The sequence below is a fragment of the Crinia signifera genome, chromosome 19 (assembly GCF_055691185.1).
Source record: "Crinia signifera chromosome 19, ASM5569118v1, whole genome shotgun sequence".
NCBI classification, from domain to species: domain Eukaryota; kingdom Metazoa; phylum Chordata; class Amphibia; order Anura; family Myobatrachidae; genus Crinia; species Crinia signifera.
Window position 1 is genome coordinate 130,155,265 of NC_139226.1, and position 12,416 is coordinate 130,167,680.

The window sequence follows — 12,416 nt, forward strand, 5'->3', positions numbered from 1 at the left end:
CCTGGAAGCTGCCAGGGGAGTTCAAGGAACATCGGATGTGAAACCTTGCGGGTGCTAATGATTTATCTTATGTACAGAACGTTTGTTCTCCGTCCTGATGCGCGTGGTGTTGATTATGTCAGAAATATGCAATTTGGCCTGATTTCTTGGCCCGATCCGTCAGAATCCGGTTAAAACTGGCTAAATCGCACAAATGTATCTGGGCCTTTAAATTTGGGTGAACTATTTTGTTTTGGTGCAGGGTAAATACTGGCTGCTTTATTCCTAATCTGCAATTTAGATTTCAGTTTGTACACACATCACCCAAATCTAAAGGTGTGTACACACAGTGTGATTTTTGCTATCGATTTTGACTATACAGGTCGAGTATCCCGTATCCGAATATCCGTTATCCGAATTATTCCGAAATACGGACATTCCAGAGAGTGAAAATTTTTTTTTTTTTTTGCTAAAAACTCACTGGGGACATTTGTAACAGCATCACTGGGGACATGATATGTAACTGGCACTATATATGTGCAAGACAATGATTGCTTGGCATTCAAATTCAGTGCTGAGATAGTACACACATTTTGTTTCACGTTTTGAAACCTTGTTTTTTGAACAATTAAAATATATTTATGTGTATTTTATGTGGTAATAAAATATATTTGTGTGTATATTATGTGTTTATACAGCATACATGCAAGATACTTCAAAATACATAATTGAAATATTAAAATATTCCGAAATACGGAATAATTCGTTATCCAAAATTCTCCTGGTCCCGAGCATTTTGGATACGGGATACTCAACCTGTATAGTCAAAATCAATAGCTAGTTAGTTCAAATTGCACCGAGTTAAGCTGCATCTGATCCCGATGTGACAGACATCAACAAATAGTAAGCGCTATAGCAACCCTGTATGTAAATTCTTCCAGCTGCTAGCTACGCGGGACTACCAATCCCAATACAAGAAAAGAAGGGGAAATGAAGATAGCGCTAGGAACAGATACATTTAAATAAAAGCCAGTTGAAAAATATGCTCAACATTTATATTAATCAATTTGGTCAATATACATAAATTTGATTTAACAATAAAAATACATTCATTAGGTGCAATAGTATGTACCAGCTGATACAACAAAAAAACAGAAAATAAAATACTGAGAAATAAAAATGGGTACTCTTTACCTAGCACGGCGCCCACGATCTTGATCGTGGGCATCGTGAGGTAAAAAATCGCGTCGGTCGCGTCGTATGCGGGCTAAAGATGCCCGGACGCGACGCGACCGACACAATGTCCACGATTTTCCATTGAAAACCATGTTAAAAATGGACATCGCGTCGGTCGCGTCGCGGCCGGCCATAAATGTGCACACGATGCCCACGATTTGCCATAGGAATCAATGTTAAAAGGCCCGATGGACACGATTTTCATGTTAAATGGCTGAATGGACCCGATTTTACCATAGGAAACAATGTTAAATGGGCCTTAGAGCCCAAATACTTACCCTGAACTCTGAAATGGCCCCCCCAATTGTTTACGCCACCCCACGATCAACGTCAACCCGAAGCGTGGCGAGCGCAGCGGTACGCGTCCTCCGACCTTTTCATACCCCCACTATCCACGTCGGCGTGGAGTTGAGAATAGAATAGTGTGGCGAGCGCAGCGAGCCACCGAGCCCGAAGCGTGGCGAGCGCACGCGGATACCTGTGAAGCCCGCGAGGGGACGCATATAGCTGTGAAGGTATCCGCGTCCCCTCGCGGGGCGCGCTGCGCTCGCCACGCTTCGGGCTCGGTGGCTCGCTGCGCTCGCCACACTATTCTATTCTCAACTCCACGCCGACGTGGATAGTGGGGGTATGAAAAGGTCGGAGGACGCGTACCGCCGCCCCTCGCGGGCTCGCTGCGCTCGCCACGCTTCGGGTTGACGTTGATCGTGGGGTGGCGGTAACAATTGAGGGGGCCATTTCCCAGTCAAGGTTGCCTATTTGGCCTCTGTGGCCCATTTAACATTGTTTCCTATGGCCACATCGGGTCCATTGAGGCATTTAACAGTAAAATTGCGTCGGTCGGGCCATTTAACATTGATTGCTATGGGAAATCGGGTGCATCGCGTCGCGGGCATCGCGGGTACATTTATGGCCGGCCGCGACGCGACCGACGCGATTTCCATGTTTAACATGGGTTTCAATGGGAAATCGCGGGCATCGCGTCGGTCGCGTCGCGGCCAGACATAAATGTACCCGCGATGGGCGCCGTGATAGGTAAAGAGTACCTAAAAATGTAAAAATACAAAAACTATATAAAAATGGAAAATTCAAAACATTTTCTAGCAACAACAGCCTAATTCATAATCCACTGATAATCAATTAGTCAGTTAGTAGATGGTAAACCGTTAATAGTTGTTGGATTAGCGCACAGGAAGTGTGTTAAGAATTGAAACAGTCAAATGATGTTAACAGTATGGCAGACTTAGTAATCTGTTACGGTTACCAGTCCTCCAATTAAATGGCTGGATCGCACATGGCTAAATCGATGCTTTTTTATCCCAGAGTTCCTGGATAGTGAGAGACCATACCCTGGTGTTAGTCCAGGCTCCCGTGTGCCGGACAGCGTTTGTTAGATGGCAAATAAATCAGGAACTGACTCGTTTCCCCGCCTACATCTATCGGCGGCTTTCTCAAAGATCAAGTGTCCGGACACTTGATCTCTGAGCAAGCTTCTGCTTGTATCTGGTGGATGGTGATTTGGTGGATGGGCGAGCGTCTTCATTGTTTTGACAGACGAGCGCCCCATTCAATGATTGGCAGATGTTGGTCTTCATCTGTATCTCGTAACGAGCACCATTCCTGGGTCTCTGCGGCTGCCGATATCAATAGTGTACACACTATTGCTCTCTCTGCACATGTTACATCTGCCCCACCTGCAGCGCACATGGTTTTGCCCATTTTGAAAACAAATTTGCTCTGCGATCAGGTCTGAATTAGGCCCACAGTACAAAAAAGTGACTCCTTAGTGGCCTAAAATAATGAAATCTCCCTGTGTATCCCAGTCAGTTCGGCAGGGTACGTATGGCTCAGCTCAGTGGTGCTATGATGCCATTCGCAATGAATCATGTCCTCGGGGTCCTGGCCCAGCCACTGAGACATTCGGGAGTCTCCTCGGCACCCCAAAAAAGGAACAAGGCATTTGCTGCTTTTGGGGGGACGGCAGCTATTTTGAACGTACTGTAGATCTAACCCTCAGATATGTAGACAAGTAGTTAAATAATATGTTTTTATCTGTGTTTTGAGCGAACCCATTATAATGTGGGCCATGCTTACTTACAGTACTCCCACGCTTGTTTCTACGTGCTTAACTTTTGCAACTCAGAGAGTGACGCAACTGACTGCCAGGGAACAATGATAATAGACAGCATATGTACTTGTAATATAACTGAATTTGTAAGTAAGGAAAGCAGCCAGACCTTGTTTTGCATGAATACAATACAGCAATGATATTAATAGGTTTAGCAATTATATTTAGTGTGACCTGCAATCTCCTCCTCCTGCTTGCTGCACTACAAGTCTCAGCAGGTAGCACCTCACATGTCCAGGGTGTGCAGTCTAGGGCCCCTCCCCCTTTGTATGAATTCATTCAGCTTTGTTGTAAATGTACTTGCAGATAAATTCCTATGGTGCTGACGTACCTTCCTGCTATGCAGTGTTTTACCCATCTCTGTAAAGAAAGAGCAGATTTAATGAAGCTTCAGATTATGTGCGCTACCTGCAGTTTTATTGGATCAGAACAGCATGTTCTAAAGATTCTAATTATGATACAGAATTAGACAGACGGCGCATGATATTTCATATTACCAATACGTTATTTCTTCTCTTAAGTATATTTCTGGATAATTTAATTTCATGTACAGATGTGTCCTGATATATATATCCCATTTGCTCCATATGACGCATCACAACTGGTGCAGTTTCCATGCCGCCTGCTTTTTCCTCAGTTTAGTTTTTTTCCTTCAATTTAGATTGTGTACTATTTACTTCTTTTGTTGCAACGGAATTGGTATAAAGTTTGCCTGCTTAACCTAGATTATGTATTTATGTAAATTTAGCAAATTTTCCTGAATCTGGAGGCGGGGCTTTACAGGTGACAGGGGCGACATAGAGATTCTGTGTCCCAGAACTTTGATTAAGAAAAAAACTTCAGTTATGCTTTACCATCGATGTAGGGAAACCATCAGGATCTTTCCCATTGATGACAAAACCATTGATGTTTTTGAATCCTCAATGGTCGGTGGCTATCCCTACATGTCAGCGTAGAAAGGAGCAGTGGGAGGGCAGGGAACATTTAGAAGTTTAAAAAAATGGGCATGGCGCAGCACCCTGCAAAAGAAGCTTAGCTGGAACACTACATAGCCACTGTGTACAAGTGTGCAGCTGGGAATGCATTTGTGTCCATCTCTGAATCAGTCTCAGTATTCACACACCATCTATCTATCTACCTACCTATCTACCTACCTACTACCTATCTACCTATCTATCTATCTATCTATCTATCTATCTATCTATCTATCTATCTATCTATCATAACTGTAGATAAAGAGAACCAAATCAAACAAATAAAACCAAAAATTTAGACCTGTTCACTTTTTATTATTGAGGAATTTGATCCAATATTACATATGTGAGCGGCAAAAGTGTGTGAACCTTTGATTTCAGTATCTGGTATGTCCCTTTTATGCAGCAATAATTGCATCTAAATGTGTCCGGTTCCGGTATGTTTAAAGATTTCATCTTGCCTGCAGAAGAGGTGGCGTTCTCCCTCCCCTGCGTCATCGGATGACAATGATAGATCTGCAGGTGAGCCTGATGTGATACCAGAACTCACTCTGGAACTGGAAGAAGAAAGTAAGAGTTTGGCTCAACCAGAGTTCATGGGATTATGGAATCAAGACTACAAGCCCTATAAGGTATGGGCAAGATTATTCATGTTGTTCCATAATGATTATTCAGTGCCTTTATACAGTAAATTGTAACTAAAGTTGTGTTTTAGTAGTGAGGGGATAAGAGAGGATTTACAAAGGGTTGGGATCATGTGGTCTACAGCATGATGGAAGACAGTCATTAGGTCGACACCATTAGGTCGACGTGGGGAAAGATCGACATGTGTCAAGGTCGACATGTGTCAAGGTCGACATGGTTCTAGGTCAAAAGGTCATTAGTTTGACAGGTCATTAGTTCGACAATGTATAGGTCGACAGTCAAAAGTTCGACATGGGTTTTTTCACTGTTTTTTTTACCTGAATGTCAACACAGTCGACATGGATACAGTTTCAAGTGCACCGCATCCCCTCGCATTGCTCGATATGCGTCGGGCACGGTGCCTCTTTGCGCTCGGCACACTATTTTATTCTCCCACCACGCCCTAGTGGATGGTAGGGCATGAAATACCGCCTGTCGGCACATGTCGGCTCAAAAAACAGTGAAAAACACCATGTCGACCTTTTTGACTGTCGACCTAGACCCTGTCGAACTAATGACCTTTCGACCTAGAACCATGTCGAACTTTTCCTATGTCGACCTAGACCCATGTCGACCTAATAATTGTCGACCTAATGACTGTCGACCATCATGCTGTAGACCAAATGACCGTATCCCTTTACAAATATATGCTTATTCCATGCACAACCACCACAGCTTCCCATTCTTTTATTATTATAATGTGTACAAATGCGGTAATGTGACTGTGGCATGTAATATCTGTAAGCTGTAGTTGGGGATATACTGTAAGTATACACACTTGAAATGTATGACGCATCCCTGGTACAGAGGTGACTCTTTGTAGAGCTGGACACAAGAAGCTTCAGTCTGAATATACATGTACCGCAAATACACTTTTTGTTTCTGCATTTTTTCCTATGTACAGTGATAGCTGCGCTCATCCAGCTCCCGCCTAGTCGCGTAGTGTACATGTGGGTGAACTCTCTGTGGACTTGTTATTTCTGAACCTCAACAGAGGAGAAATGAGCAGATTTGTGGGATATATACGTTTTGGGGTAACGGCTGTGTAAATTAGCGGCAGTGGCAATGGTGCAAGAGCAGCAGTAGGAGTCTTGTGTAAATACAGGAGGTGCCTCTTACCAGCCAGCACCTGTGATCCTTTGCTGCTTCCTAAGCATTGGATTACTGTCGGCCTCTGAGTTACTCTCAGGGCCCTGTTTTCATACAGCCGTGCTAGTGACGCTGCTACCAAGATGCCTATTACCAAGATGCACATATTCTGTGTTTAGAATGAAACTATGATACCTTTTATTGTGGTTTGCAAACAGAGAAGATCCTTCTTGCTCAGTATTGTATGAAATGGAACCTTTCTTATGCTTATGTTTTTCTTCAAGGCGGAATGTATTAAAATACATCGTCGCCCGCCCGCCGCAATGCCAACGCATATGTACTAACATATGGGGCTGGCATCGCGGTGCGGTAACGGAGACCCCCCGCGATACCTGTACTGTGGTGTGTGGGGGGTCTCAGTTTCCCCCCTGCCGCCTCCTGCTGCCTTTACGCCGGGGACAGCTAAGCAGGCTGTCCCCGGTGCTTCCTCCTCCTCCCCCCTGCAGCCGGAAGGACGTCCGGCTGCTTCACTAGGGGGAGGAGGGGTTTACCTTCCGGGGTCCAGGAGGACCTGCAGGAAGGTAAGCCCAAGGGAGAGGGGGGGTCAGCGAGGCGGCGGGTGGCAAAAATATGCCCTTTGGGTGGCGATACCCTGGCCGGCGAGATCGGTGCGGCCAGGTAATAGTACATATGAAAATGCGGTAAAATGGGGGTTTTACCGCATTTTCATTTTGATACATCTCGCCCTAGTAAGTACTATACCATGACAACATCCCTCTCATCCCTCTCTTGTGGCTAGTATATAGGTATGACCTTTCTCTGGTGACTGGCCAATGGTCATTATCCATTTCTGTAGTTTAGCGAAGAGATGTCTCTTGGAGCGAGTAGAGACTGAATTCCTGTCTCTTAGAGCAAGTAAGAGGAAAGACGTCACTGGGGGCTACTATATACATTTCCTAAGAACATAAACAAAACCGTTAAGTGGCAGATAATCATTTATTTGGACCAATGGTGATACCTTTTTACAAACAAGAGCCCTTACAATCTGGTGTGTATCTGATCAGAGCCCTTACATTCTGGTGTGTATCTGATCAGCGCCCTTACATTCTGGTGTGTATCTGATCAGAGCCCTTACATTCTGGTGTGTATCTGATCAGAGCTCTTACATTCTGGTGTGTATCTGATCAGAGCCCTTACATTCTGGTGTGTATCTGATCAGAGCCCTTACATTCTGGTGTGTATCTGATCAGCGCCCTTACATTCTGGTGTGTATCTGATCAGAGCCCTTACATTCTGGTGTGTATCTGATCAGAGCCCTTACATTCTGGTGTGTATCTGATCAGAGCCCTTACATTCTGGTGTGTATCTGATCAGAGCCCTTACATTCTGGTGTGTATCAGATCAGAGCCCTTACATTCTGGTGTGTATCTGATCAGAGCCCTTACATTCTGGTGTGTATCTGATCAGAGCCCTTACATTCTGGTGTGTATCTGATCAGAGCCCTTACATTCTGGTGTGTATCTGATCAGAGCCCTTACATTCTGGTGTGTTTCTGATCAGAGCCCTTACATTCTGGTGTGTTTCTGGTCAGAGCCCTTACATTCTGGTGTGTATCTGATCAGAGCCCTTACATTCTGGTGTGTATCTGATCAGAGCCCTTACATTCTGGTGTGTATCAGATCAGAGCCCTTACATTCTGGTGTGTATCTGATCAGAGCCCTTACAGTCTGGTGTGTATCTGATCAGAGCCCTTACATTCTGGTGTGTATCAGATCAGAGCCCTTACATTCTGGTGTGTATCTGATCAGAGCCCTTACATTCTGGTGTGTATCTGATCAGAGCCCTTACATTCTGGTGTGTATCTGATCAGAGCCCTTACATTCTGGTGTGTATGTGATCAGAGCCCTTACATTCTGGTGTGTATCTGATCAGAGCCCTTACATTCTGGTGTGTATCTGATCAGAGCCCTTACATTCTGGTGTGTATCTGATCAGAGCCCTTACATTCTGGTGTGTATCTGATCAGAGCCCTTACATTCTGGTGTGTATCTGATCAGAGCCCTTACATTCTGGTGTGTATGTGATCAGGGCCCTTACATTCTGGTGTGTATGTGATCAGGGCCCTTACATTCTGGTGTGTATCTGATCAGAGCCCTTACATTCTGGTGTGTATCTGATCAGAGCCCTTACATTCTGGTGTGTATCTGATCAGAGCCCTTACATTCTGGTGTGTATCTGATCAGAGCCCTTACATTCTGGTGTGTATCTGGTCAGAGCCCTTACATTCTGGTGTGTATCTGATCAGAGCCCTTACATTCTGGTGTGTATCTGATCAGAGCCCTTACATTCTGGTGTGTATGTGATCAGAGCCCTTACATTCTGGTGTGTATCTGATCAGAGCCCTTACATTCTGGTGTGTATCTGATCAGAGCCCTTACATTCTGGTGTGTATCTGATCAGAGCCCTTACATTTTGGTGTGTATCTGATCAGAGCCCTTACATTCTGGTGTGTATCTGATCAGAGCCCTTACATTCTGGTGTGTATGTGATCAGAGCCCTTACATTCTGGTGTGTATCTGATCAGAGCCCTTACATTCTGGTGTGTATCTGATCAGTCCACTAAAAATCCTCTTTCTTTCTCACCATAAGGCCTCACCTCTGGGCAGTAGGACATTCTAGTGCAGTATATAGTGTCAGTCCATGCAATATGCAGTCACTGTTCAGAAACAAACCAAACCTAGGCCCTTATTCTGATTGATGCGGACTTTACCGCGTTCTTACGGATCGCGTCTTTACGGCGTCTGCGCATGCGTGGAGAACGCTACGCGCATGTGCCACGCCTTGACTCGGTACCAGTTCGGACAAAGCCCGTCCAAAACTGGTCACCGCAATCAGTCGGGAAATAGGGGCGTATTATGGGCGTCATGCGGAATGACACATGGGCGTAGTTTCAAAGTGGGCAAAACGGGGCGGAAACATGGGCGGACACGGGGGAGTACACTTATGTTGGGGGGCGTACATTCGGAAACCACTCCGAATGCACGCGAGCAAAAAGGGCTGAAATGTGCGGTGTCCACAAGTGTACTATTGCTTTGCGGACACCACTCGTTCATGCGGTAGGCGAACGTACGCCTAATGACTACAACCATTAACACCTGAACCCAATACAATCTACTCCTTTACTCATTACTCACTAATAGGACGCTTGTCAGTGCTTTAATTGAAACCATTGCACTTCAATTGCTGTAAGGGTTAATGTGTGCTATGCATGTGTTAGGCATGCTTGTAAGGATATATTGGAATCTAATTGATTCCAATTCCAAATAAGCAGTTTTTTATGAGGATAGGTAATTGAATAAGTGGGTCATGTGATGTCTTGCAGAAGATACTTCATAGTGGGTTGTTTGGCGTAAATCCTCCGCTTACGTGCGGTAGCACCGCTTGGCTCCCGTTCGGATGCGGTATTCCCGAGCATACTCTGTAATACTCTGTAATACCGTGCCGAATCGGAGTGTTTCTCCCGCACACGCATGGTTTGTATGTCGTCCGTAAACACGCCCTGTTCTTAAAGAGTGAGTCCGTCCGAATGCGGAGGACACGTGGGCGTTTCTACGGACGATGGCCGCATGCGGCAAAACACCGTGGCGTGCGGACCGCTCCGTAAGAATGCGGGAATATCCGCACAGATCTGAATAAGGGCCCTAAAGACATCATAATATAGGCCCTTATTCTAATCTGTGCGGTACGGCCCGCGTGCGGCCGTACCGCCGATGTTTTCACTCTGCACATGCGCAGAGGTCACTCTGCGCATGTGCAGGCGAATTCGCCGCACACAAAAATTATACGCCGCAAAGGGGGCGTATAGGGGCGTGAGGGGCTTGATAGCCTCATTTACCTATGTATACGCCCCGCGTTTCATGGGCGTTCCCATGCAAACGCGGGGCGTATGCATGGTAATGAGGCTATGACGCCAGTGATGGGGGCGGAAAGCTGACATCGCCGGATGTCAGCTCTCCACCCAAATACAAGCTTTCACACGGACGATTGTCCGTGTGGTCTAAGCTTGCGTGAGCGGGGGGAGCGTGCGGCCCTGCCTTCGATGGTCGTCGACCATCGAATGCAGGGGGCAGCTCCCACCATGGTGGAGGCGTACGCCCCACCATTTTCATGCGGATCGCCAGCCGTCCGCGTACGGACGGCCGTGGCGATCCGTCTTGTAGGCGGGGATTGGTTTGTGCGGCCGGAGCAACGTATGCGGCTCCGGCCGCACAGATCAGAATAAGGGCAACAGTCTGTCAGGGGAAGTATAGTTTGTCAGGGGAAGTTTTCACTTCACCAGACAAAATGGGTGGCATCCAATTAGCTGCAGTAATTAACCGCAACTAATGTAATCACTTGGGGGTTTCCCAGATACCATGCACTTACCAGGAATTATGCTTTGCAAGCCTCAGGCTGCATATGTAATGAGCGGGACCAGTGTGCAGTGAATATCTAATGAGCGGCTCCCGGCCCCCTGCTGGTGTAATGTGTAAAAAACATTTTTTTTAAATGAAATATATATTCATGTGCTGCAAGCACATGAATCCAAACAGCATGCCCCTTCACAGAATGAAATTACTGATTTTTTTTACACCAAAAAAAGCCCCAAAAACCCCCTTATTTTAAAAGCTCACATTCCAGTTCACCTTTAAAAGATATCGAATGCAAACCGGTGACACACGGCGAAAATCATGGAAAAAGCAGTTCTCCATCCTAGCATTGAATACACTCTCGGCGAAGCCCAGTGAAAACCCCATTGAAATACACCAGCGAATTGCAGCGAGCATGAAACGGAAAACTGGGCGGCATTTACTGTTAGCTTTCGGCAAACAGTGAACATTGAATAGGGTGTATGAGATTTTCAGTGAAAAAGATTCACCGCAAGGAGTGAAAACAGCCCGATTCACCGAAAAAAAAGGTGAATGGGGAGCATTGAATACTGTTAATGTTAGTGTTTTCTTTGTATCACATTCACTGTGGACAATTGGTGCTCCAAGATCAATCGCACTGTGCAAGGTAAAGGGAATTGCTACCCTAGAAGTGTCAGTGTACCCCGCATTATACTTGAGATATGTCAAGTTACATTACATGCTGCATCATTTCACACTGATCTGTTGTTGTGTTCGCAATTGATTGTATAATGAAATGCAATGTTGCATGTACATATGGGCAGGCATTTAATATCATAAAGCACAAATAATAGTTTGACTGAATCTCCTGAATAGTAATATACACAGAAATGAATAGTTCTCATATGACTGTGTATGCAGTATAATCAATTACAGTATATTTCGGCATACACCTATATGAGAGCTTGCTTAATCCGGTGTTGTCCATGCTCTGATCAGAGGTGGCTGGCCAGAACAGAGGACTGCGGATTTGTGTCTACACATTGATCTCTCTCACACAGAACTGATTCTTTTCTGCGCTGTGCTCCGTGTACAGAATCCAAAGCCACAGGTTACCTTGTGTTGTTATGGCTGGTGTGCTACGCGTATTGTGCTATACATAACTGAACATGACAGGTGTGCTGGTAATATCTGTATCGCGTCACGTGAGAATTTGCAATTCAATGAGGCTATTCAAATTAATATTTCTTTCAGTCCGTACAGATTTGTAACAGAGAAAGAACAACTGCACGGGTACATACATATTTATAAGGTCATATTGACTGAGCTGCGCAACACTTTCTGCTATTGAATTGCTAATTTAGCACATTTCCCAAATCACTGCGTCAGCTAAATAATTCTTTTTTCTTAAATATTGCTGCTATTATCCAGCGGCTTGTATGCAGTTCTGCTGCAGTATTGTTTGATTCAATAAGAGCTATTGAATTTAGCAGTCATCATTTTAAGCCCTTCAATCCTAAATGTGGTTTCTTAATAACCAGATACAGTAGGACTGTCCCCAGAAATCATTCTTTGTAGCCAGTTTTGAAAAATTTTAAATTTTTTACGTTAGAAATCTTTACTAAGATGTTCCCCACACGGTATGTTCCCCACACGGTATGTTCCCCACACGGTATGTTCCCCACACGGTATGTTCCCCACACGGTATGTTCACCACACGGTATGTTCACCACACGGTATGGGTATGTTCACCACACGGTATGTTCCCCACACCGTATGTTCCCCACATGGTATGTTTCCTTACTCAGTATGTTCCCTGCACAGTATGTTCCCCGCACAGTATGCTTCCCTATGTTCCCCGCACAGTATGCTCCCCGCACAGTATGCTTCCCCGCACAGTATGCTTCCCCGCACAGTATGCTTCCCCGCACAGTATGCT

General features: G+C 45.3%; 1 protein-coding gene across 3 annotated transcripts in view; it reads left to right on the forward strand.

Moving 5' to 3' along the window:
• The window catches only part of CFAP74 (cilia and flagella associated protein 74), a 179,657-nt gene that overhangs the window by 46,453 nt on the left and 120,788 nt on the right, over positions 1-12,416 (forward strand). For all 3 annotated transcript variants that reach the window (XM_083163344.1, XM_083163345.1, XM_083163346.1), the window contains exon 12: positions 4,785-4,949. In XM_083163344.1, the coding sequence (XP_083019470.1) occupies positions 4,785-4,949 (165 nt within the window). The remainder of the gene's footprint in view (positions 1-4,784; positions 4,950-12,416) is intronic.